Below are 25,454 nucleotides of genomic sequence, written 5' to 3'. Positions count from 1 at the left end.
TAGATGGTTCTAGTGATCTTTTTTTTTTAAATAACCTCTGTTGAAGTTCTAAACTGCTTTTGATAGTAAAATTCTTGCATAATCAAATCACATGCTTAATGGATAACATTTATTAGCTGATTTAATTTACGTTAGGACTATCCAGGGAATGTCTTATAAACTGATTATTCTTTCAATGAAAAGAATAGAATATTAAAAAATATTCTTTGTTATACATATAATAATTGCTTTCAGACTGTGGAGAGGGATGGGCATAGGACAAAGACATAAACTCCCAAAAGCAGTGTGGTCTTCATCCTTCCATTATCAAGGATAAAAAGTAGAGAAAAGAGATGATGAGCATTTCAGATGGAATAACATTTGACATCCTATTACTTGTTTTGTGTATAGTACTTACAGATATAAATTCTATACTGTATTTACTCTTTAAGATGTGTAGATGAGAGATTTTTAGTTTAGGAAGGAATTTGAGGTATGAATTACGATTATTAATGTTATGGGCTGAATTATGTAACCCCCCCAAATTCATGTTGAAATTCAACACCCCAGTACCTCAGAATGTGACTATATTTGGAGATAGGGTATTTAAAGAGTTAATTAGGGTAAAATGAGATCATATGAATGGGCCCTAATCCAATATGATTGTGTCCTTATAAGAGGAAATTAGGGGGGCTCCTGGGTGGCTCAGTCGGTTGAGTGGCTGCCTTAGGCTCAGGTCATGATCCCAGAGTCCTGGGATGGAGCCCCGCATCGCATCTGGCTCCCTGCTCAGCGGGAGGCCTGCTTCTCCCTCTGCCTGCCATTTCCCCTGCTTGTGCTCTCTCTCTCTCTCTGTCAAATAAATAAATAAAATATTTTTTTTAAAAAAAGAGGAAATTAGGTCACAGATACACAAGAGGGAAGACTATGTGAGGGTAGGAGAAAAGATGGGCATCTACAAGCTAAGGGGAGAAGCCTCATAAGAAACCAACCCTGACAACACCGTGATCTTGGGACTTCCAGCCTCCAGAACTGTAAGAAAATAAATTTCTGTGGTTTAAGCCAGTCAGTCTGGTATTTTGTTATGGTAGCCCTAGCAAATGAATACTATTTAATAAGAATCTTTAAAAAAAGAATTGGTGACTGGTTTCAGGATTACATATTTTTAGTTTAAAACAAATCGGCACCAAAAATGCACTTATTTTCATCTTATATTTTATATTTTTGTTGAACTTTATTTTACGCTCAGGGTTTTCAAGCTAGCAATATATTTTCTTTTGGTGGTCATAAGGGTAGCGTATCTGAAGATCCTCTTACTCTGTTAGTTGATGGTGTGCTGAATGAAGTTTGCTGAAGCTCTTTTGTTTTTTCTGTTTTTCTTCAAAAGTAGAAACAATATTTGAAATTTCAACCAGTCAGATTATAACATGAGACATGTTTTGGACTTTTTGTCATCACTGCCACCTCCTGAATCTTCTGTGGCTAGTAGAAAGGAGAAAAGCAGTAGCATTGGGAATCCGTGGACACACAGTGTTTTTATTCTAACACTCTCATAATGTTAGTATCAACTTTATAGCTAGTTAATAGTTTTAACTTATAACAAGTACTAGGGGTTTGATCATTTTAAAACTTGAATTCATGGGGCGCCTGGGTGGCTCAGTTGGTTGGGCGACTGCCTTTGGCTCAGGTCATGATCCTGGATTCCCGGGATCGAGTCCCACATCGGGCTCCCTGCTCAGCAGGGGGTCTGCTTCTCCCTCTGACCCTCTTCCCTCTCGTGCTCTCTGTCTCTCATTCTCTCTCAAATAAATAAATAAAATCTTAAAAAAAAAAACAAACGAATTCATGTTCAGAGTTAATCCATTTAAAAAACAATCTTATAAATGATTAACCATTTAACAACATCTGTTTCTCAAACCGCTGAACTGCACAGTCTGGGGATCTGAGTTATTGCTTTGTGCCAACAAGCACAAAGCTTGTTGCCTGAAGATAGAAAATAATGTTTTTAGTTCACAGAGACTTCTCAGGGTAGCAGGAAGAAAGTTCACAAGTAATTTTCTATGCAAATAAACATAGAAGATCTATATCCGATATACTGAATACTAAAAGAAAGTGTCAGGAGCCCCTTAAAGAACCTGATATCCTGTTCATCATAAAATTGAGATAAAGATTAAATTTAATTGTACTAAGAAATACCTTTGCTTTCTACTTGCATTGTAAAATTTACCACTTTTGTTATCTCTTTTTTTTTTTTTAAGGTTATTTATTTGAGAGACAGAGCTTGAGCATGAGGGGGAGAGCAGAGTGAGACTTGTTATCTTTTTGAAGTGCAAATCAGGTTATTGCTTTCCCATCTAAATCCCTTTAATGACTTCCCCTTGCTCATTTAGAGGACAAATCCTCAAGCAAGGTATTGTGCTTTAAGGCAGCACTGTCCTGCCTAACTGCCTTAACCAGCTTTATCTGGTACTTTGCCCTGCTTGTTCTCTAGACTCCAGCTACATCAGTTTCTACATTCTTCAGTTGCACCAAGCTTATTTCCACTTCAAGGCCTTTGTGCATATTCTTTTTTTTATTATGTTAATCACCATACATCATTGGTTTTTGATGTAGTGTTCCATGATTCATTGTTTGTGTATAACACCCAGTGCTCCATTCAGTACGTGCTCTCTTTAATACCCATCACCAGGCTAACCCATCCCCCCACCCCAATACTTTAAGTGGAAAACCCAAAAGACTCCACCCCAAAACTGCTAGAACTCATACAGGAATTCAGTAAAGTGGCAGGATATAAAAATCAATGCACAGAAATCAGTGGCATCCCTATACACCAACAAGAAGACAGAAGAAAGAGAAATTAAAAGAGTTGATCCCATTTACATTTGTGCATATTCTTTTCCTTCCTTCTTCCCCAACCCCTCCCCCTTTCTTGGCTTAGCCAAAGCTTCCTGTGTTCAGAGTTTAGCATAAGCATCCTTCTTCAGGAAAGCCTTCCCCATGCTTCCTCTGATAGTTACAATCAATTGTTCATGATAGATAATTAATTGTTCATTTATTGGTTTAATGTCTAGCTCCCCGACCAGGGGGTAAGCTCTGTGAGGTAAGGACCCCAACTTTCCCCAGGCCCTGCCTAATCCAGGGCCTTGTACAGAATAGACACCCAATAAATACATTGGTGAATGGATTATCAAGAAGTCAATCTCCTACTTTTATTCTGTTGAAGGACATCCTTAACCTTTTAAGCAAAATACTTTCTCCCTCCATGAATTTTTAAAAAAATATCAGTAAACACAATAGAATCATCTAAAAAGAATGTTGTATTTTTTTGTTTTTTGTTTTACAAAGCTCTTCCAGAAAGAGATGATTTCTTGGTTAATAAAAATTTCTTATAAAACCTTATAAGTGCTGAACCCTCAAGACAAAATAGGAAGTCATGACATTAGCATTCTCAATTCAAGGTAACATTTGAATCATCTGATAAACTCATAGTTGACCCTAAGCATCTTAAGAGTGGCTTTCTGAAGATAATGTTAAACCAAACAGTGACTTCAGGAGTAGAAGTTTCATCGAGAAAAACCACTCTATGGGGACATTTGAGAAACAGTCAGTCTTGGAATACCTGTCAAGTCATCCCATTCAGTTGGCCAGCTTGGCTTTCATGTGGGGCTTCCTTAAGTCTGAAAGGGAGGCTGGAGGTCTGTAAAATCTTCTCATTATATAGAGAAGAATATTGAGCTCAGAGAGGTTAAGCAAGTTGCCCAAAGAAACAGCTAACGTGTAATGTTAGGACTAAAATTGTTTTTCGCCTAACTCTGATGCCACTGATTCTATGGCTTTTATATTTCTAAAACCTCAGTATTCTGTGGAGGTACTCAGGAGCCACGTACTAGAGTGGATGAAGAAGCCTAACCCCAACCCCACTTCAACTGGACCAGTCATTTCCTCCTGGAATTATTCCTAAGAACTTGTTGGGGGTGGGGGTGGATATCTGAAAAGCACTAATCGATTTATTATAATTACTTGAAAAGCGAGTTTCCTGTTTGCATTTACTTCTTATGGTTTTGTCATGTGAAATTAAGCTCAGCCTGACTCCTGGCTACTTTACAACGAGCAAAAACACATTTCATCTAACCTTTTGTGGTCATGTTTCCTTCTTCCTGCTTTTTCACCTCTTCAAGCACCTTCATCTTTGCATCATACTCATCAGCTAGGGATTTCCATTCTACTCTGTTGTTCTGAAGACCATTCAGCATTGGTGTGATTTCTTTATGAAATCGTGAGAACTCCTAGAGAGAATTTTAGGTCAGAAGCTATTTAAATCATATAGTTGATTTTCAGTACTTTTCATATGCAGAGAAGGAGCTATAAGGAGTTGTCACAGTGCTCAGTGCTCAGAGCTGCTTGGATGAGCTTAGTGCCATGGAAACAGGAAAGACAGTTGCTGTTTTCTGAGTACGTCTCATCTGTTCAATGTGCTCATGTCTGAATTCTAGTTTTTCTTCCACCCCTAAATGATTTTAGGGTAATTCCTCAAGCTACTTTGGAGAAACAAGTATACCCCTAATGGCTTTCCATGTGGGTGACTTCTGATTTTGGTAACACTTTGAAAGAAAAAGTCTTATCCCCAGATGATTATATATTTCATTCACTTTGTTTACTTACCTTATACACAAAAGTACAGACAAAATCAATAAATCCAACTTGAAGTTTGGGTAGTTCATCTTTTTTGTTTCTGTCCATCATAGGCTAGAAAGAGAAATAAATTCTTTAAGGATAGTTTTCTGAGACTCAGGGAACAAAAGAAACTGATTTATATCAATAATTTGTAATAAATAGTGCATTTTTATGTCAAGGTCTTTACAATAGGCTGTTGCTGCAGCACAGTCCTCTCCAGATCTCCTTGTTCCCAAAATTCATTTGCAACCAGAAGTGCCACCTGCAAATAAGAATAAGACTTGGTTCGTGAAACTGACTCATTCATAGAGAATTTGCATTTTGTTAGTATGAGTGACATTTAAGGATAACATTTATATTAATGCTTGAGGCACTGTCACATCGCATGCTCTTTGGTTTTAGAAAGATGGTGCCTGGGTGGCTCAGTCGGTTAAGCGTCCGGTTCTCAATTTTGGCTCCGGTCATGATCTCAGGGTCATGGGTTTGAGCCCCGTGTTGGGCTCCACGCTCAGTGGGGAGTCTGCGTGAGATTCTCTTTCTCCCTCTCCCTCTGCCCCTCCCCCTGTTCACGTGTGCTCTCTCTCTCAAATAAATAAATCTTAAAAAAATAAAAATGAAAAATATAGATCATACTGAAACGGGAAGGTGAAATTTCTCTTGCCCCTTCAGCATTTTAGGCCCATTCTGGGAGTACCTATCTCCTATTTGCTATTGCCACCACCTCTCAACAATAAAAAGGGGAGATGGGAGGATGTTTAGTTCTGTTACATTTTGCTTCGAGCTCTGAAACTTCCCACACATCCTCCTCTTGTCCTTATCTGTCAGCTTCCGGCGTATCTGCATGTACACACATGCACACAGACTAGAACACAGCTTGATTACAGGGTGAGGATAGTTGAGGGTAAATTTATATAGCTTTTAAAAACCCAGTATCAAGTTTAATGAACACCCACTAGCTGCCTTATATTGGCATGAATCAGGCTTGCCAGGAGGAATCAGATGGGACCTTTTTCTTTAAGATGCTTCCAGTCTCGTAGAGACAGTCATGTAAACTGTGTAGATAAGGGCTATAACAGGAGTAGTTTGAAGTGCTGGGGACTGAGGAGAAGGAAGTAAAGACGAGTTTCATAAAGGAGCTTGCATTTATGTTGCATCAAGGATGAATAGTAGTTTCTCAGATAAAGAGGAGGGGAGGACTATCTGCAGAGATAAAACCGAATATCCAGAGCTTAGCGTGAGAGACGGTGAATGGGAGAGTGCCAGGAAGTAATCTGGTGAGTGTGAGTTGAGGACAAGGACAGGTAGTGACAGGCCCTGTAAGCTTTGCTGGGAAGTTTGATTCTCTAGAATGGTGATTCTTATTCCTGGAGCCCTAGTGCACCAAAGAGCACTAGCAGCCCCAGCCAAGAGAGATTCCAGCTAGAGTAACGTTGCTTTTTTTTTTTATATATATAAGTGGTCTTTGTACAGCTTTATTGGGGGGGGTGGGGAGGACAGGCTTTACTTCTTTTTTAAAAGAAAGCTTGGAAACCTCTAGCTGTGGGGAGTTTAGAAGGCTTTTAAGCAGAGGAGTGGCTGAGCAGAGCTCTATCTATAAATAATCCCCGCAGCAGCTCAGAAGAGGGCTGGGTAGCTAAGGATGAAGAAGGATCCCTTAGGAGAGTCCCGCCACCACTGTGCTGATGAAAGAGGAAGTCCAACCTGAGGCTGTAGCCAGCATGACAGACAGGAATGGGGAGCTGAACTTCATGCAAGGCCCCAGGTTTCTGGCCTGGGTGACTGTTCAGATAAAGAATCAAGGGGGAAGAACAGGCATGTCAGGGTGGAAGAAGCACAAGTGTTTGGTTTGGAATTTAATGGTTCTAATTATTCTATCTTTACTCATACAACCCACAATTATAGTTGAACCCAGTGAATTCTGGCCTTTCTTCCATGTAGGGTTTCTCCTAGAAGTCACTGAGGGGAAAAGAGAAGCTTCTTTTATCCCGTTAGTAAGAAATCAAATAGTAAACTAGTTGACTCCTGACTCTCACTCCCCGAGGTTGGCAAAGAACTGGGGAAGGCACCCTTAAACATGAACTTACTATAGACAGTGCCTTTTAATTATTGATAACACAGTGAAGAAGAGGCTGTAGGAGCAAAACCACCCTTGATAGAGGAAAGCACTAATGATTCATCTTTGTCTTGTGCCAATTTATCTCCTCTATTAAAAACTCAGACATTCCCTGAATAATTGTATATAAACTTTTTGCAGTCTGTTTAATGATAAGGAATTCTTTGCAGAAAGCATATTCTGTTCTAAGGTCCTTTCTCTTTGCCTTGTTCTGGGGCCTAACCAAATGACTTACTGTCTTATTGACACTTGGGAGCTCTTGAAAGCTAGTTGTCTTTCTTCATTAGCAGAAATCCAACAGGGAACATTTTTTGTCTTAACTTCTCAAGTTTCATTTTTCTTTTTAAATTATAAACCGATTGTTTGTTCCAGGGTAATGAAAGATAATTGCTTACAAAATATATAGTCACATAATTGCTAGCTATAACAAAATTCCAAGATTGCCAGAATCTTCGCGTTCACTTTTACATGGATCTAGGTAGCAGCTGTGCAAGTGACAGAAAAGGAAACATAACTGTACTCGCCTGACTTTGTACCTCCCAGGGTTTGGTTATAGCTGACAAGTCACATGCAGTCATCATCATTGCCCTTGGGAGAAAACAACAATTGTTAAAACAGAAAGATATGCACGATAAGGGTTTTTGTTTTGTTTTTTTGCCAAAAGAGGAATAAAATTCTGATTACTTACATGATAATCTCCTTTTTGGTTGGATCAATGGTTACATATTTGATGGCCTCTTCTTCAGTTTCCATTTTTTCACAGGCATCAACAATTTTTTGAAACATGGTTCTCTTCCTAAAAAAGATATAGCTATGCAACAATTTTAGCATGTAAGACCAGAGATAAAAAGTATCTTTAATATTTGCTTTTCAGATTTCATGTCCCCACTTTGCATCAGATGTCCACATAGTGGATCTAAAGGGTCACAGGGGCGAAGAGAACAGGGAATGGCTGTTAACCTTGGCACAGAAAAAGTTTAAGATAGAAAAATCACAAGCCACAAAAGGAAAAAAAGAATTGGTAAGTTTGAATACATTAAAACTAAAAGTAACATGTGACAAATTAACATGACAAAACAACATAAACATAAAGGCCACAGTCTGTAATGAGATAAATGATGATAAAAAATGCATAAAACCAACAAAGAATTAGAACCTAAAATACATGAAAAGATGCTTAGTGTCACTGGTAAAAAAAATACAAATTTGAACAGCAATAAGATACCATCTCTACTCAAATTGACAAGATAAATAAATACATAGATGTAAGTGTGCCCAGATCCAAGGTAGTCCAGATATGGGATAACAGAAACTCTTGCACACCGCTGGTGGGAATTTAAATTGGGAAAACTACTCAGGAGTGCAGTTTTGCAATGTAGTATTAAGACTGAAGATTTGCAAACCCTATAGCAATCCCATTTCTAGGCATGTACATTAGAGAAACTCACATGCATACAAGGATATACAATACAGCATTGTCAACAATAATGAAAAGTTAGAAATCTGAATATCCATGTGTAGAAGAACAGCTGAATTCATTATGGCATCTTCATAAAGTTGAATATACAGTTAAAACTAATGAACTGGATCTTCGTTTACCACCAAAGTAAATCTTTAAAACATAATGTTACATGAAAAAGCAAGTTGTAGAAAAGTATGTACAGTAGGATACCATTTATGGACAATTTTCAAACATTCTTAACAATATAAAAACATGGATGGAAAGGATGAGTACACATCAATATCAGAATGATGGTATCTGTGAGGGAGAAGGAGGGGCTTTTTGTGGAATGGGAGGGATGCCTCGATTGCATTACCTTTTTTTCCATAAAAAAAAAAAGATCTCAGATGGGTGTGGCAAAATCTTAGCATTTGTCGAATCTGGGTTATGGATGTTTGGATATCAGTTATGTTATTCTAAGTATCTGTCTTCATCTTCGGACTATAGAATAACTAAATTTTTAATTAAGAAGGATCAGAGGGGCACATTTGATACTACCCATCTAAGTCATTAAAGGGGCACATTTGATACTACCCATCTAAGTCATTAAAGAGTTGGACATTAAACTAGTTCACCTTGTTCTAATCTGTTTTCACCAACAACTTTATAGTTCACTGATAAGAAAATGGGCAGAAGCTTGGAGTCTCTAGTCTCCTTGGTTATTATTATTGTAAATAGGCTAGTGCTCTGCTGTATGTAACTCAGAATTATGTGTTTGGTTAATGCACATCAGTATCACCAAGATTTTTTAGCTCCCAGGTTCCAGAAGGATCAAATGTCTGATCCCGCAACTCTAAATATCAGACCCTGGACCATGATGAATCCACCAGGACCAAGATCGCCTCCGAAGGCTGTGTGGCATCACTCTTTGGGCAATGCACCAACCTTGCCATACATCCTTCAGTTCAAACTTCTTCAGACAACAAACTAATTGACATTAGGAGGTTAGTTTTTTAAAATGTTTTCAGATGTCTAGTAAATTATCAGGTACCTTGAGGGTATTCTACTGATGATCCAAAAGGAAAGTGGATAAATGTGTGTGTGAAGAAATGCCTTTTAACTTGAACGCAGTGGGTCATTTATGTAAGGCAGAAACACGTAGAGCATAAAGGGAGTTCTGTACTTACTTGAAATATAAAGCCAGGTCAGTTGCTATTATTGCAACTTCAAACAAATGAATAACTGTTTCAAACTGGCGTTTATTTAGGTTCTGGAAGATATTTAAACTCTGTAAGATAAAAATTCACATAAATGGGACTATTTTAAAAAAAATCACAATAAAGTGCAAACATTAATTTGCCTTTGATTCAACAAATAAACCAAACTATGCCTGACAAAATAAAGATAATTAGCATGGAAGAAAGCTTTCAGCTTTCTCTCTTGGGTTAAGTTACCCCTCTACTTTGAGTAAGGTAATTTAAACTATAAAAATAGATATTCTTAGCAAATCTTCTTGTAATCAGTGTATAAGTTTGGGGAGTAAATAAAAGTGTTTTCTCCAGGATCATTTATAAATATAACAATAAATTTTAATTTTGCTTGTATTAATGGAGGAGCTTTAATAAAGAATATCTGGTACATCCAATTATTAGGTATGCTGAATTATCCACCGGATAATTTTAGAGTAATCATAGAAGTTGTTGGAAAACGTTCAGAAACTACAAGTTACACTAGTACTCATGTATATATCGGAAAAAAATAATGAAATCCTCTCAAGTAGTTCTTAAAATGTTTTCTTGCAATTATATTTTACAAAAACTTAACTAGACCTTTCTTCAAAGAGTTTCCCACAAATAATCTCCTCATACATGGATCAGCTTCATAGTGTCCTAGAAAATGAGAGTAAATTTGGGAGTGGTTTTTAAAAGCTCTCATATTCCAATATGTATCATTTTGATGAGTACATTATTTTATTTATTTTTAAGATTTTATTTGTCAGAGAGAGAGACAGGGAGAGAGAGAGCACACACAAGCAGGGGGAGCAGCAGGCAGAGGGAGAAGCAGGCTCACCTGCTGAGCAGGGAGCCCAATGCGGGGCTCGATCCCAGGACCCTGGGATCATGACCTGAGCCGAAGGCAGACACTTAACTAACTGAGCCACTCAGGGGTCCCTTGATGATTACATCATTTTAAACAACAAACTACATCTAGTTAATAGTACCGTAACAATATGTATCATTTTGCAAAAGGTCTCATATTCCAAATAAATCATTTTAGGTATACAGGCCAAAGGACAGATATATAGTGGTTTTGCCAAATGAAGTTGACGGTTATGAAATACATATATAGACCTGAATCACATTCTTATCTTTTTCTCTCATTTTCTTTTTAAAGATTTTATTTATTTATTTGACAGAGAGAGAGAGAGAGCACAAGCAGGAGGGGCAGCAGGCAGAGGGAGAAAGAGATGCAGGCTCCCCGCTGAGCAGGGAGCCCGAAGACCTGGCCCTTGATCCCAGGACTCTGGGATCATGACCTGAGCCAAAGGCAGATGCTTAACCGACTGAGGCATCCAGGTGCCCCTTCTCACTCATTTTCACTTTCATCTAAAAACATGGACAAATCTTCTAATTGAAAAACCCTGTCTTAATTCTATATGCTTTTTATTTTCTTTTCTTTCATATCTAAGGATCTTAAAAGAAGAGCTTCTAAGTAGTTTCTTTATAACCTATGGATATAGATTCATATAAAAGATCCTGCTTCTGTTTTATATTAGTGGCTAGAAAGCCCTTGACCAAATTTGGGGCCCATGTCTTATACCTTTCGCTGTATACATTTTGGGCCTTTACTATGCTTCATCTTCGTTTTATTTTTCCAGTAGTCCTATTTCTTTTTCTTTAGCCCCCTCCCACCCTTGTTTTTGTATTTTTGGAAGCTCCAATAAAATTTTTGGGAACAAATTGAGTAATAAGCAGATATACACACATGTTTTTTTTTAGTAAGCTAAGGCAGAGCCTAGTGATTAGAGCAGGAAAAAATTAATACAAGATGATCAACACCACGACATCCAGATGACGTTACTAAAATATGAAGAATTGGGGCGCCCGGGTGGCTCAGTTGTTAAGTGTTTGCCTTCAGCTCAGGTCATGATCCCAGACTCCTGGGATCAAGCCCCGCATTGGGCTCCCTGCTCCGCGGGAAGCCTGCTTCTCCCTCTCCCACTCCTGCTTGTGCTCCTGCTCTTGCTGTGTCTCTCTCTGTCAAATAAATAAATAAAATCTTTAAAAAATAAAATACGAAGAATTAAGTATCAGATGAACATCTATGCAGAAAAAGCAAGTCATATAAGACAAAAAGATTAGCCATATACAGCTTTTCGGGGCAATACTTCAATGCCAAAAGACAGTGAAGCAATGTCCTCCAATTTCTGAGAAAAAGCATGACGCAAGACCTTTATGTCCCGCCAAACTGATCTTCAAAAACAAATGTAAGAAACAGGTATTCTTAAGCATGTACTTAGCTTAGCCTCTCTTGGAAAAACTACCATTTAACAAAAACCTAGCCAATCAACACGTGAATCAAAATAAAATACAGAGGAATGGAGAAGCCAGAGTAAAAGGATTGATTGTAAGTATTGGGCCCATTTAAAAGTAGAATTAAGAATAAACAATTGTGTTGGAGCTAGAGAGCATTATGCTAAGTGAAATAAGTCAGAGAAAGACAAATACCATATGATTTCACTCATATGTGGAATTTACAAAACAAAACAAATGATCATGGGGGAAAAGAAGAGAGAGGGAGAGGCAAACCAAGAAACAGACTTAACTACAGAGAGCAAACTGATGGTTACTGGAGGGGAAAGGGTCGGGGCACGGGGGAAATAGGGGATGGGGATTAAGCAGTGCCCTTGTCCTGATGAGCACGCATGTTGTATGTAAGTGTGGGATCACTAAGTTGTACACCTGAAACAAATATTTCACTGTATGCGAACTGGAATTTAAATAAAAACTTTAAAAAAAGGATAAACAATTGTGGAAATTATCGAGCAACATGTGAATTTTATAAATACTGATAATGGTAAAAAAATGCTAATGATAATAAACACCTTACAAAACAGAGATGAAGATGTGGGAAGAAGCAGAGGTATTTTCATTGCTTCATGTTTTATAGTGAGTTAATAGATAGTATAAAGTTAATACATATAGTCTAAAAATATCAAAATTCTAAATGCTGAGCTATAGTTTTTCACAATTTCTCAGTCATTTGTTCATTGTAGAGGGCTCTTTAAGAGCTAGTATCTCTTGTTTAAAGACACAGTGTCTAAAGCTCTGCAATTCCTTCCATTTCCAAAATGTTTTTTCTATTAAATTCAAATAGAATTACATAAAGATAAATGGAAAACTAGTCAGCAATGAAAAGGAATGAATCACTGATATATACAATGCAGACACATCTCAAAATGATTGCTTTGTATGAAAGAAGCCAGCATAAAAAGTACTTGTATAATTGCATTTACATAAAATCTACAAAAATCTAAACTAATTTATAGTGACTGAAAGCATTTCAACGGTTGTCTAGCGCTGGGAGCAGAGAGGTACGCACTGCAAAGGGGCATGAGGAATGGTTTGGGGTGATAGAAATGTTCTGTATCTTGATTGTGGTGGTGGTTTCTTAGGTGTATAAAATTATGTAAACTCATAAAATTATACACACTGAAGGGGTGCAGTATTGTACACATATTATACTTTAATAAGGTGATTTTAAAAACATAACTCTGACTTTAAAAAAAAAGCTTGGATAGTATGATCCCATTTTTCTAAAATGGTTTCCATCCTGCCTGTATACTCACAGGTGGCCACAATGAGTTCATCAGGTGGTACTGAAAGAGCAATTTTTTGAGTGATAGTATTTGAAATCATTATATTTGTTTTTTAATTTTTCCCTGTCATTGAGTTTTTATATTTGCAAGTGTAATTTTTACAACCACTATGAAGTCATTGATTTTAAAAACATGTATGTATGTAATATTCCATTTGTTTTCCCGAGGACTGTGCTGAAAACCTAAGGTGCAGACAGGTGCCCCAGAGCATGAGAGGAGGCCTGTTTCCCAGCTGACTCCAGCGGGGCCCAGGCGTGCTTAGCTGCTCTCGCTAGCCCACAGAAAGTGTCTATGTTTGTTCTCCTTTACTATTAAAATGGCAGTAAACATATCAATTCTGAACAGTACACCAAAATAGGTAGGAATGACTCCAATACATCCTGAGTAGGGCTTTCAGGTGAGGTGAGCCTGGAGAAAGTACAGGCTGTTCCAGCCTTCAGTATGGTACCTGCAATACCCATCAGGAGAGATTGCTAACGTGTTCATGGCTCGATGGGACCATACACAGGATATTTCATTGCTTCTTCACTCCTTTGTATAGGGTGGAGTTGGTATGGAAAAGCATAAATAGAATTATCATAAACTCTGTAAGGAAGTGTTTTGAATAATAACACGGTTCTGTTAGTTAAGCTGAGCAATTCATTTTGTTGTTTCTACAATACATGATGGCATTAAAGTTTATACTCTTACAAACAAGTTTTCCACCTGTTCACTCAGGTGAAAGAGTGGACTTCTGTCTGGTTTAGAATACAGGTGGTTCTTAATCCTCAGAACTGTGAATCCCACTCTACTAGCACATAAGGGCATTTTAATTCAAAGCCTCATAATATGCAAAACAAAATGGCTGAGTAATGACCACTAAATGTCAAAATTGTTATATAAATCATGAGGATGCCCTTATTTTAATGCTTTTAATGCAAATATTTTCTGTATACAAAAAAGTAAATGAAAGAACAACACTGTCTCCCAAAAGTGTAAAAAGAACATCTGATGGCTAAAAATTTCATTTTTCTTAGCGTTCCATTTGCCCGCTCATAAAAAGCTCTGTGATTGCATTGCCTAGCAACTCTATTTACAGGCCTTGTAAGTTTGCAATTAGCAGGTTGGATAGCATTGTAGACAGGTCCTTGCCAAGGTGGTAGGATTACTGAGATGTAGTATGACTTTTTAGAAAGAATAGTAAGCCTTTATATAGCCATCAAAACCAGTTTCAGACTCCAGAATAAATAACATTAAAAAAGATGGAAAACAAGTCTATTATAAACCTTTAAATTCCAGAAAACAATATGAGATACGAGGACCCCCACCCCACCCCCACCCTCCTAGCCCCCCCAATGTTAAGCATTTAAACACTTGGTTGCAGTTCTTTTTTTTTTTTTTTTTTTAGATTTTATTTATTTATTTGACAGAGAGAGAGAGCTCAGAAGCAGGGGGAGCGGTAGTCAGAGGGAAAAGCAGGCTCCCCACTGGGCAGGGAGCCCAATGTGGGCTCGAGCCCAGGACCCTGAGATCATGACCCGAGCCAAAGGCAGACGCTTAACTGACTGAGCCACCCAGGGTCCCCTTGGCTGAAGTTCTTAAAATATATTTTGCTTTAGTAGGAACATGTAAAATTAAATAATAATATTCGACACTACCTCCTTGTTGTGTCACATAATCAGTGACACCACTGATTATAAAAAGTAGAGAAAATTCTTACTCAAAAATATAAGATTGTCCCAACAAAGACTCATAACAAATTAGTAACAGCAATTTATTCTTGTCTTCCTGAATTCTTTCAATTCTATTCCTTTTAATTTTCATAGAACAAATAATAGCATCATTTTTATGTTATAAACGCTACTGCAGGGAGAGGTTCTGGCTGTACACCAGAATTATCATTCTCATTAAAAATGCATGAGTCGCCTGGGTGGCTCAGTGGGTTAAGCGTCTGCCTTTGGCTCAGGTCATGATCTCAGGGTCCTGGGATCGAGCCCTGCATCAGGCTCCCTGCTCAGCGGGGATTCTGCTTCTCCCTCTCCTTCTGCCTCCCCACCACCCCCCACTCATGCTCTTGCTGGCTGTATGTCTCTCTCTCTCTCAAATAAATAAATAAATAAAATCTTAAAAAAAACCCTAAAAATGCAAATTCCTCGGCCAGAATCCCAGAAAGCCCCATCAGTAAGTGCAAAATGAAGCCCAGGAACTGTTTTTAACATTCTGTGCACACCCACCCCGTGAATTCTGATGCACTCCTTGGTCTGGGTCCCCCTGTCTGGGCGCGGCATCAATCACAGGCTATTAAAAACACTCAAGTTTTTTTTTTTTTTCTTTTTCCACCTTTCTGCCTGGTCACTCTGCCTTACAGGTTTCCCCGCTTGGCTTTCTTTACATTATTTGGGAGAATTTAGTGTTACCTCTAGACTTGAGCATATTTCTGTATGTTCCTTCCCTGAGCCTTTAATAAAAGATCGTTACAGAAACTGAGAAAAGCTCCACCCCCCAGAGGGCTTATTTCTCCCAACTGAGCACATGTGATTCTCAACAAGTTCTCTGCAATGACAGGTGTTTCCCTCCATCTAATAAAGACTCATTTTAATCAGTTTTGGTGTGGAACCTTCTCAAGAGATTTTTTTAAAGTATAACTAGATTACATATCCACAAGCCTATATACCCCTTCAATAAAATTAATAAAAGGAAGAATGACGGCCTCCTATGGAATGTTAGTAGTACATGACATGTGCAAATCAAAGTGAATTCAAGACCAAGCTTCCTGCACAAAGCTGTCCCTGATTCCACCCCTCTGCTCCCCTATGCCCTGCCTACTCCTAAATGTGGCATCTCCTTCTAGAATCTCAGAGCATTACCAGTGCCTCTCTGATGGCAGTTGTCTGTTTCTGTCTTATATCCTGATTTCATGCTTACCCCTGCTACCAAAGCTTGACTTCCTCAAAGATACAAAGCCTCACAGGGCATGCCCCATGAACAAGAAAATCATTGGCTATCTAGCCTCCTTTCCCCTTTCCATATATATATATATACCTTAGGATGCACAGGGCCCTCTCACATCCACCATAAGCTTTTTCTTCTTTCTTCACAGACCCACAGAGATTTTGTCTTTCCCTGGCTCTTTTCTATCTCCACTCCTTCTAAACTGGTTGTTCAAAACACTTGCAAGAGAGCCATTTCTAGCAACCGACTTCAATAAGGGTATAGGCTGCCAACTGCCATAACTCAAGGCCATCCTCTTTCTAAGCATTTTCTTGGGTTAGGGCTTTGACCCAGAGCTTCTGAGCTGCCCTGGAGAAAGGCTCATGTACCTCATCCTGCAGGAGAGTCTTGCTGTACTCCAGGTGGTGCCTCTCCAGAATGGAAGATCCATGAAGCTTTGCTAATGCGGACGTGGATCTAGGAGGAAGAGGATATGCCAGAAGTTTAGCTGCTTAGAGATCACAATAGAGTCCTTACTCTCTAAGGACGTTTTCCATTTCTTCCTTCTCCCTCTCTTCTAATAACTGTGAAATGATCGAGAGTAACACGTCGGAAGTGATGTTTTAGATTTAGAACATGAGAATACGCTCTTTAAAAAAACTCTAAAAAAACTAATTTGTTGAATGCATAAAATGACTGAATTATTTAAATCAGGAAGTTTGGTTCATCCTCTGCCTCTTTAAAATCTTTAGGTTCCCTGGAGCTTATAGCACTGGCCTGTGACTCCCAGAACATGGAACAAACCTGTTGAAGGCCCACAGATCATTTGCATGGAAAACGTTTATTAAGAATTTCCAGGAACTGGGGTGCCTGGGTGGCTCAGTCGGCTAAGCGTCTGCCTTCAGCTCAGGTCATGGTCCCAGGGTCCTGGGATCGAGCCCCGCATGGGGCTCCCTGCTTGGCGGGGAGCCTGCTTCTCCCTCTCCCCCTCTGCCCCCTCTCAAGCTCTCTCTCACTCTCTCTCTGAAATGAATAAATAAAATCTTTAAAAAAAAAGAATTTCCAGGAACCAAAATAAAAATGATTATAAAGTAATCATTTCTTTTCTCCTTCAGGACAGGGATATCAATTTTAAAGTTAAAATTCCCATTTGTTAATGGTTAGGTCACAGCTTTCTATAAGTGGGGACTGCAGTCTTGGGTGCCCTGTCTTCCTTCAAGTCTTTCTGTTTGAGGAAGGGCAAACCCTCGAAAAAAGCAGGGAGAGAGAGGAAGTGACAGAGAGAGGCTGAGGCCAAAGGCTTACACAGGTAATGTGAAGACTTTGTTATAGAAATATGGAACGAATAAATAATTTTAAGAAAGGAAGAAATCAGAGATGGGGTGGCAGCCTTAGTAGAGAAGTTTCATCTTATTTCAGAAAGAACAGAACTTTAGGGAGTAGAGGAGATAGTAACAGGTCACTAACAAGTCTGGTAACCCACATGCTCTAGTTAGGGAACAATCAGACTGTGTCTGAGCAATATAACTGATCATAATTTTAGCCCATATTTAAATACCTCCTCTGTGTCAGTGCTAGAGATTTAAAAAATTAATTAAAGCTCGATTTCAGTCAGAAAAGAATGGTGTCTTTAATTCCTTTGGGTTTAAAATCAAGAAAGATTTCTGGGGAGTTAACGATACACCCAGTCTCAGAATAACACCTCCCCAATTACTTATTAATACAAAGGAGAAAATGTACCTTTACATAAAGAGATCTCCCGGATATTGCCCATAAATAATTTAACTAAACCTCATAAATAATGGGACAAATTGCTATCATGGGCCTCCTGATGCACTGAGAAGGGCATCATCCATGTTGAATTCCCACCAAAAATGTTTACCCTGAGTCTGGTAATCAGGAAACCACTGGGAAAACCCAAATTGAGGGCTTTCCTGCACCAGAACTGGCCTAGACTCAAAAATGGCCATATTCAGAAAGACACAAGAAGGTTGAGGAGCTATTCCAGATTAAAGAGATTAAAAATACTGGACAACCAAACACAAGGGGTGATCCTTGATTAGATCCTGAATCAGAGAGGGGAAAAAAGCTATAAAGGACGTTATTAGGAAAATTGGAATCATTTGAGTAAACATTCTATATTGGATAATAGTATTGTACCAATGTTAAATTTCCTCAGGGTGATCATCATGTTGTGTTTCTATGGGCAAATGTCTCCCTTATTCTTAGGAGATACATGCTGAAATATTTCGGGGTAAAATGTCATGATGTCTGCATGACTCACAGATGGTTCAGTAAAAAGAAAAAGAATTAATTTATATACATACACAGACACACACACATATGTATAGATATATTTGGAGAGAAAATGAATTTGGCAAGATATTTTTAAAGTAAATTTCAGAGATGTTATTAAAAGTTTCCATGGGATACTGAGAAAAAATATTTTTTTAAATCACACCACCCATCAATAAAGTCTGGAAACAGAAAGCTTGAAGTATGGAAAATAGCTAGTTTAGACTCTGCAACTGTCTGGGGAGAAAAATAACCAAAGGAGAGAAACTCAAGCAACAGAGATCATGGTGTGACTTGACTAGCCAACCTATCAGTTTTCCTGGTCTTTTCAAGAATGATTTTTGGAAATTAAGACTACAACAAGGGGAAGTGTTGGTAAGAAAGTGCTAAGGGGTTCTTTTAAGGTAGATGAGTAACATCCCAACTTCCTGAAGAAATCTGAGGATTATAGTGCGGGGGGAGGGGCACTGTCAGTATTCCCTGGAGAATTTTGGGGTGGTGGAGGAGATGACTGAAGACCAGATACAAGTAAATTTTATCCTAAAATTTAAGAAGCAGAAAATGACACAATCTGTAGATGACAGAACAGAAAGATTGACCTTTATCTCTGAAACAGTTTAAACTATTTCGGAGTTTGTGAGCACTTACAGAATAATCATTAGGAAATCCCAGAGAAGGTTTAGAAGGAGAACATGAGGCCAGGTTGATGTTATGGACACTTCTGTGACAGGGTTGGTGGGAGCGGAAGGCCATGGACCCCCTGTGTCTGGATTTCAGCAAAGCAGTTGACAGGACACCTCAGGATATCTGCAGTAGGTGCTGGAATAGTGAGTGTATCCACACACACACAGCTGGGCAGCAGAGCCCAATGAGTGTGCTTCATTGACTGTCTTCAACCCTGGGAGTAGGTTTCCAGCCCTGGGCCCCAAAACTTTGCCCTTGCTCTTGTTCTGATGCATAATTTTTATCAGTGACTTGAATGAATATTAATGGAAATCATGACTAATTTTCCAATGATAAAAAACTGGAAAAAATAACAAATCCATTGGCTGATAGAGTGTGACAAATGGCGATTTCAATTAAGAGTGAAATGAAGAATCAAGAAGATGAAATTTAATTAAGATGAAACATAAACCACTTCAGATCCTGTCTGGATTATTGTGTTAAACCCTAAGACCCACATTTAAAGAATGACATAAAAACACTAGACTGGATTCACAGAAGAATAGCAGATAAAATGACATGTGTGGCAACTGTTATATATAAAATGGTTTAAACAACTGGATGTGTGCAACCGGGAAAGGAGGAAGGAGAAGTGATAATTCTCTTTAATATGAAGGAATGGCCTGTGGTTGAGAAATTATACATATTCTAGCAGCTCCAGAGAGATACCTGAATGGGACAAACAGATGTGATTGGGAGACCAATTTCAGTCCAGCATCATGAAGAACATCCAACCATCAGAATCACCTAAGAGAAGAGCTGTGTGGCCTGTGGACCGTTTTGGGAAAAACCGGATGTGGACTCGAGGACGTCGGGAGGAAGGCAGTTGAGGAGAGGTCTGCGCTGGGTGGGGGATGGGATAAATTCTAACATTCCTCATATTTTTGTCCCTGCAACAGCGTTTCTTTGGGGACAAGATGGAGGAGAGTAAAGAAGCAGAAAGACAAGAGGACCGAAAACCTAAACTGAGAGAGGGGGTGAAAGGAACGATGGAGTCAGTATAAGCTGAGACACGAGTGAAGCAGAAAACAAACTGGCTGGCAAAGTCAAGGGACCAAAGGAACCGGAAAGCTGGAGGGAAAAAGAGACAGCTGAAAACCGCAAGGTTTTTAAGGCATTGTCAGAGGGTGGGCTAAGGCTGGCTGACGAGGGTGGAAACCAGAACCAAGGGGGCTAGACATTTTGGAGACAAGAAATCGGACCACGGGCACAAGGTCCAGTCAGGCAGCAGAGTCCTCTGTGTCCTCTAGTGCTTCATGTCACCCTCCACGGCCACCTGATTTGTCACCATCGATACGGGAATAATAATTGTGTTTCGTTCAACCTTTTCATGAACTGCTTTTGCCAATGTCATGTCTCCATATCTCTGTGGACTCCTGAGCAATTCTTCCAGAACAACAGGGATGTGAAGAGCCTCAGGACAGCGTGCAGCAAGGCTGTGTGATCACGGTGGTGTAGCCAAGCCGCCAGAACCAAGGACACCCGTGCTGAGGAGCCCGCAGCCGGGAAACCCGCACACGGGTCCCAGTCCTTCCATGGCCACGTATTCCCGCTGTCCGGTCTACAGAGAGAAATGGCGGGAGACATTCAGCTGATGGACGGGGGGGACCCGCCTGGACCCCAGGTGCCCGGCCAAAGCAGAGACCTCAGAGGTGGCTGCGTCCTTCCTGGAGGCCAGATGCCACATCCAATCTGGCAAGTTGGACTTGGCCTTTCTGAGCTTGTTTCTTCCTCAGTAAAAGAGGGAGGCGACAGTCGTTCCCAGGCGGGAGTGCTGAGAGGCCTCAAGGAGGCGATGAGTGCCAAGTTGTTAGCGTGGGGCAGCACAGGACTGGGAGCTGCTTTGGAGCCGAGGTGGGTCCTGCACTGGTGAGCAGAGGAGAGGGAGGGAACCCCGCACTGTCAGGAGCCTGGTGTGCAGGAGTGCGGGGCGGGGGGGGGGGCGCCCGAATCTCTGGAGGGGAAGCCATCCGTTGCCCGAGGTCACGGTGCCAATCCTCTCTTCAAGACAAAGCCCCATAGCTAGAGTTGCTGAAGGTGAGCAGTCACCGCTCGCAAGGCGCTTTTCATTCACTGAAGAGATCGCTCTTGAGCACCTACTATGTGGTTTCAGATCAAATTTCATTTGATTCCCACAACAGTCTTTGAGGGGTGGGATATCCTGCCCCTTCTGTGGTTCACAAACGGAATCTCAAAATGACCAAGTGACTTGCCCAAGCTCCCCCAACCAGGAAGTGGTTGGACCCCACAAACCCAGACTTCCAAGCTTGTGCTCTCTAAAATGCCTGGTGCCTCTGCAGAGGGGTAGGTGGTGTGTCAGAGATGAGGATACAGTGTGTCTAAGTCAGAGCAGCTTAAAAGCCATGATCAAGGAGCTCAGCTGGCCACCGCATTGCTGATGAATTTTGAAGAGTGTCAGTGACATCATAATAATACTTAGTATTTATTTACTGCCCAGAGGCTACCATGAGCCTAATGCTTTATATGCCTGATCTCATTTAATCTTTACAACTGTCTTACTTGTTAGGTACCATTGTTACAATTCTTACTTTCCAGATGAGGAAGTCGAGGCTTACAACTTGTGAACCCAGGGAGCCCACATCTGTCTGAGCTGAGAACGCACGCCCTCATTGTTGCCCTTGGTTGGGGCAGGAGGGGAAGGCGGCAGTGAAGATAAGACTCCAAGCCAGCTGCCAGAGAGCTCGGGAGCCACAGAGGAACCAGGGAAGGGAAGGGGAGTGAGCCCAGGAAGGAACGCCCTCTGGCGTGAGCTGGGGGCTGGGGTTCCACGGTGGGGTATGCATGTAAGCCCAAGGCTGGTGCACTTTCATATAGGAACTCCATACTCTGACTAACCACGGTGACAAAAGGAGGAGTGAAGGTATTTACGAATAAGGCAGGGCACATCTGGAAATGAAAACCACGGGGGAAGGGGGCTGCGGGCGGCAAGCATCCAGGGAGAAAGAGCAGACATTATCATGAGGGCTGAGGCTCTGAGGGAACAGAAAGTGGCCCTGAGGTTCCTAAATGTGATAAAGAAGAGCTGACAGGGCTAAGAGACATAGACAAGTTCTCTTCTCCCCCAAGGCGCCTTCAAGCGTCACCAGTACATTTCACTTACTTCATCTGATACAAATTATTGGTGCCTCTGTGGTCAATGTCATGGCAGAAGGCAGCAGCGAGCATGGCGAAGGCTTCAAGATCCGTATAGTATTTCTTTAGTCTTCCTGTCTAAAAAAAAAATATATATATATATATTTACTTAGACGAATACACCTCTGAGCAGGTGCACTGAGGCCTGCCTGCAAAGGAGAAGATGACCTGCTGTGTTTTTAGAGCAAATTGGCTTTACATCTTGGGTATTGCAGCTCATTCCTGGCAATTACAAAACCCGGCAGGTACCTGATGTTTCCTTTAAGGAGGTAAGTGTGTGAATTCTAAGGTGCTAATCCAGCCACGTGCCCAGGGATACCCATGTTCCCTGGCATCATCTACAGGGGAGTTTGGGGTTGATAGGATCCAAAATTACTGATCTAAAACGATGGACCATGTCCACTTGTCATCACACTCGTGAGGGAAGCGTGCAGGTTTCCCATGGTCTGCAGCTGTCTGTACCTACCATGAGCAGAGTGAACATGGTCTGCCCCACATTGAAGCCGTGCCTCCAGTTGTGGTAGGTGATGGAGCGGTACCCTTTCCTCACCGTGTACATCCACCTGGTCAGAACCTGCCGCCCAAACAAGACAGCTCCGTTCAGACTTTGGAATCGAATTCTAAAGGTTAGAAGGTCTGTGACCATCTTATCTAAGAAGATAGGTTGGTCCTGTTTACAGGGTTTAAGCTGATATATTTACAAAGTTAATAATCATTGAAAACCCAAACGGAAGTTAATCTTTTGAACCACGGGAAACACGGGCGGGGGCAGCAACGGTATCTCACAATACTTTCAATTAAACACTATCTGACCTCGACGGGTACTTTGAATTTCTCCACCACATTGATTTCAAAAAACAGCCGCAGCCCACACTTAATCAATTCGTGCTCTGTGATGGGGAAGTCGCTGAAGCGGAATTCGTACAGGTCCACCACCTGCGGGTCCGGCAGGTCCTCTTTCTGTGGAGACAAGGACGGGCTGCTTCGGATTACATGCCTCTTTTCCCCCTCTGCTCTCCCCTATTCCACATGGGGCGTAAAGCAGAATGAGCATGAAAGGGACCATGTGCAATCCCCCGAGCCTCTGTGTGCTGGGCCCCGGGGCCATGCGAGGGACGTGTGTGATCCTCACAACAAGCCTGCACCACCATCCCCAGTTTCCAGAGGGTGACACTGAGACTCGGCTATATTAAGAAACTTTCTGGGCGATGGAATTCAATTCCGAATCCATCCCCAGTGGCTGTTTTCTGTCTCTGATGCTAAAGAAAATGTTTCGTTGCAGCAGCCCGGCCCATTTTCAGTACCCAACTTCTCTTTTCTCCTCTTCCAGAAATACTCGGTAAACAGTAAATGATCGCTTAATTCATTCATATCCTGTTCTTTACCTGCTCGGTGGACTGTGGGCTCCGCCACATGGGATAGAGGTGTCTTATTTGCCATGGCTCCCAGCGTCCAGGGGGTCTGTGCCAGGGAGGTGCTTGGGAAATGTCTGTGGAATGAATGACGCCTCATTCACCCCCCACCTTATTAGGATCGAGGACTATGGATAAAACAGTGAACTCGGCATATGACGATTGACATGGCCAGGGAAATAAAAATGTGGATCTCGCCCTTGGGGAACTTAGCTTATTGAAATGGTTCTAAAATATGGATCATTGAAAGGTGAGAGCTTAGAATACTCACAGAGCATAACATCCAGGGCCCAGAGCTGGGGGGAGAAATTGAAGGCAGGCTGGAGGGGGAATTACAGGAAGAGAGATTCTGGAAGGATGTGGACTCAGCTGATTTGGTGGAAGGCAGGGAGGAGACCATCGCAGGGGAGGAGAGAAAGCTCCAAGAGGGAGAAGCTAGCAAGAGCTTTCCGGGTCCACTAGATGCACATGCAGGAGCAATTCGGTCCAATGGGTATTTATTGAGCCTGTCCTAAGTCCTTTATACAGTGCTAAGGCCACGTCCCTCAGCAAGTTTAAGGTGTCCCAGGGGAAATAGTTCATGCTCTATTTTATACAAATTTCAATAGCAAATGGTAGATGGCTGTTTTAGGTAAAATTATGGTTTCTCATCCCTTAAGCCCTGAGTCTGGGTTGGTCTCTCACCCTTGTCCTTCTCTCCCTTCCCCGGGGCTCTCAGAACCCTGTGATTCTTTCTCACCCATGCTAGTCTCGGACTGGTCACTTTAGGCAGAGATGATTTTTTTCGCCCTGTAAAGCAATGGTTTGGAGCCAAGAGACCAGCCTTCAGTTCTGGGTTCCGATTAGCTGCATCTCCCAGACTGAACAAGCCTCAGTGTTCTCATCCGTGAAATGGGAATAACAATAGTAACATTTTTGTCTTTGCTGTCTTAATTGAAAAGCAATGCTAATTTCATCTGCCTGCATCACAGAGAATTAATGGAGATTCAGTTCACAAAACCCCTTTCTCATAGGACCCCCCTATGTCCTTTGCTACTCCTTTTTGTCACCTTCTTTCTCTCTCCAAACCCTCCCAGGTTCTATGCCCATGTAGGTTCTTCTGTTTCTCTCATTCATTTATCATTTATTCATTCAACAGACATTTATCGGTGCCTATCTGTGTTGTAGGCATTATGGATGAATAAAGCAGACAATGTCACCGACCCTGAAACATGCATTCTCATGGGGAGAGACAGACAATAAGCACATCTTTTAAAAATCGGAGTGGGAGAAGGTTAACGGGGTGTGGTAGGGAGTACCCCATGCCACACAGACTCCCTGCTGGAGGTTTGTCTCAGCCCTACAGTTTGCAGAGTGAAGATAAGATGTGAAAATGATTTTAACGCATTAAAGACTCAGTCACACTAAATTGTAAATGTGCATTTTAGCAGGAAACCAAGGAAGACGTTCTCAGAAGTATGACTCCGAGGCCCCATTTGCAGTAACAGCCAAGCCAATAAAAGAGTAGTTTAGTACAAAAATTACAGGTTTTGAAGAACAGCCATTTTAAAATCTGTGGTACAGAGGGTCGATAAAAAATAAAGGCTTGTGGTTGATCTGCTAAGTAGGAACTCGGCACCCACGGCCAGCTTTCTCCTTTCCGCAGGAACCACACAGCTAAGCCGGGATGAGGGCAGTTGGGAGCACCTGCCGTCCGCTTGGCTCTGAAGCAGCTCTGCTGGCACCTGCTGAGGCTGGCTTGCTCCATCTGCTCCCAGAAGGGTCCCCTGGGCACCTGAGGGACCTTAGGTCGGAGAAGCAATAAAATGGGCAGAGAACCAGTAGCTTTACAAAGAAACATCTGTTTGAGTATAAAATCTGCTCCAGGCTCGTCCC

At 41.0% G+C, this 25,454-nt stretch overlaps 1 protein-coding gene and 1 long non-coding RNA gene across 2 annotated transcripts in view; one reads left to right on the top strand and one right to left on the bottom strand.

The window, feature by feature from the left end:
• Positions 1 to 915: 915 nt before the first annotated feature.
• The window catches only part of PDE6C (phosphodiesterase 6C), a 47,823-nt gene continuing 23,284 nt past the window's right edge, over positions 916 to 25,454 (bottom strand). The window contains exons 12-22 of the mRNA XM_027587160.2: positions 22,981 to 23,127; positions 22,634 to 22,741; positions 22,136 to 22,245; positions 16,386 to 16,473; positions 9,395 to 9,495; positions 7,455 to 7,562; positions 7,291 to 7,354; positions 4,841 to 4,915; positions 4,642 to 4,725; positions 4,112 to 4,265; positions 916 to 1,461 (exon numbers count right to left, since the gene is read on the bottom strand). Of these exons, the coding sequence (XP_027442961.1) occupies positions 1,400 to 1,461; positions 4,112 to 4,265; positions 4,642 to 4,725; positions 4,841 to 4,915; positions 7,291 to 7,354; positions 7,455 to 7,562; positions 9,395 to 9,495; positions 16,386 to 16,473; positions 22,136 to 22,245; positions 22,634 to 22,741; positions 22,981 to 23,127 (1,101 nt within the window). The 3' untranslated portion in view covers positions 916 to 1,399. The remainder of the gene's footprint in view (positions 1,462 to 4,111; positions 4,266 to 4,641; positions 4,726 to 4,840; positions 4,916 to 7,290; positions 7,355 to 7,454; positions 7,563 to 9,394; positions 9,496 to 16,385; positions 16,474 to 22,135; positions 22,246 to 22,633; positions 22,742 to 22,980; positions 23,128 to 25,454) is intronic.
• LOC113918594 lies at positions 918 to 16,862 on the top strand. The gene is made up of 4 exons (XR_003518620.1): positions 918 to 1,013; positions 7,641 to 7,787; positions 9,020 to 9,211; positions 16,749 to 16,862. It is a non-coding gene; the product is annotated as an uncharacterized LOC113918594 (long non-coding RNA).

This window comes from Zalophus californianus, chromosome 15 (genome assembly GCF_009762305.2).
Source record: "Zalophus californianus isolate mZalCal1 chromosome 15, mZalCal1.pri.v2, whole genome shotgun sequence".
Lineage (NCBI taxonomy): Eukaryota > Metazoa > Chordata > Mammalia > Carnivora > Otariidae > Zalophus > Zalophus californianus.
Note: the sequence above shows the minus strand (reverse complement) of the source record. Positions and strands in the feature narration are given on the sequence as shown.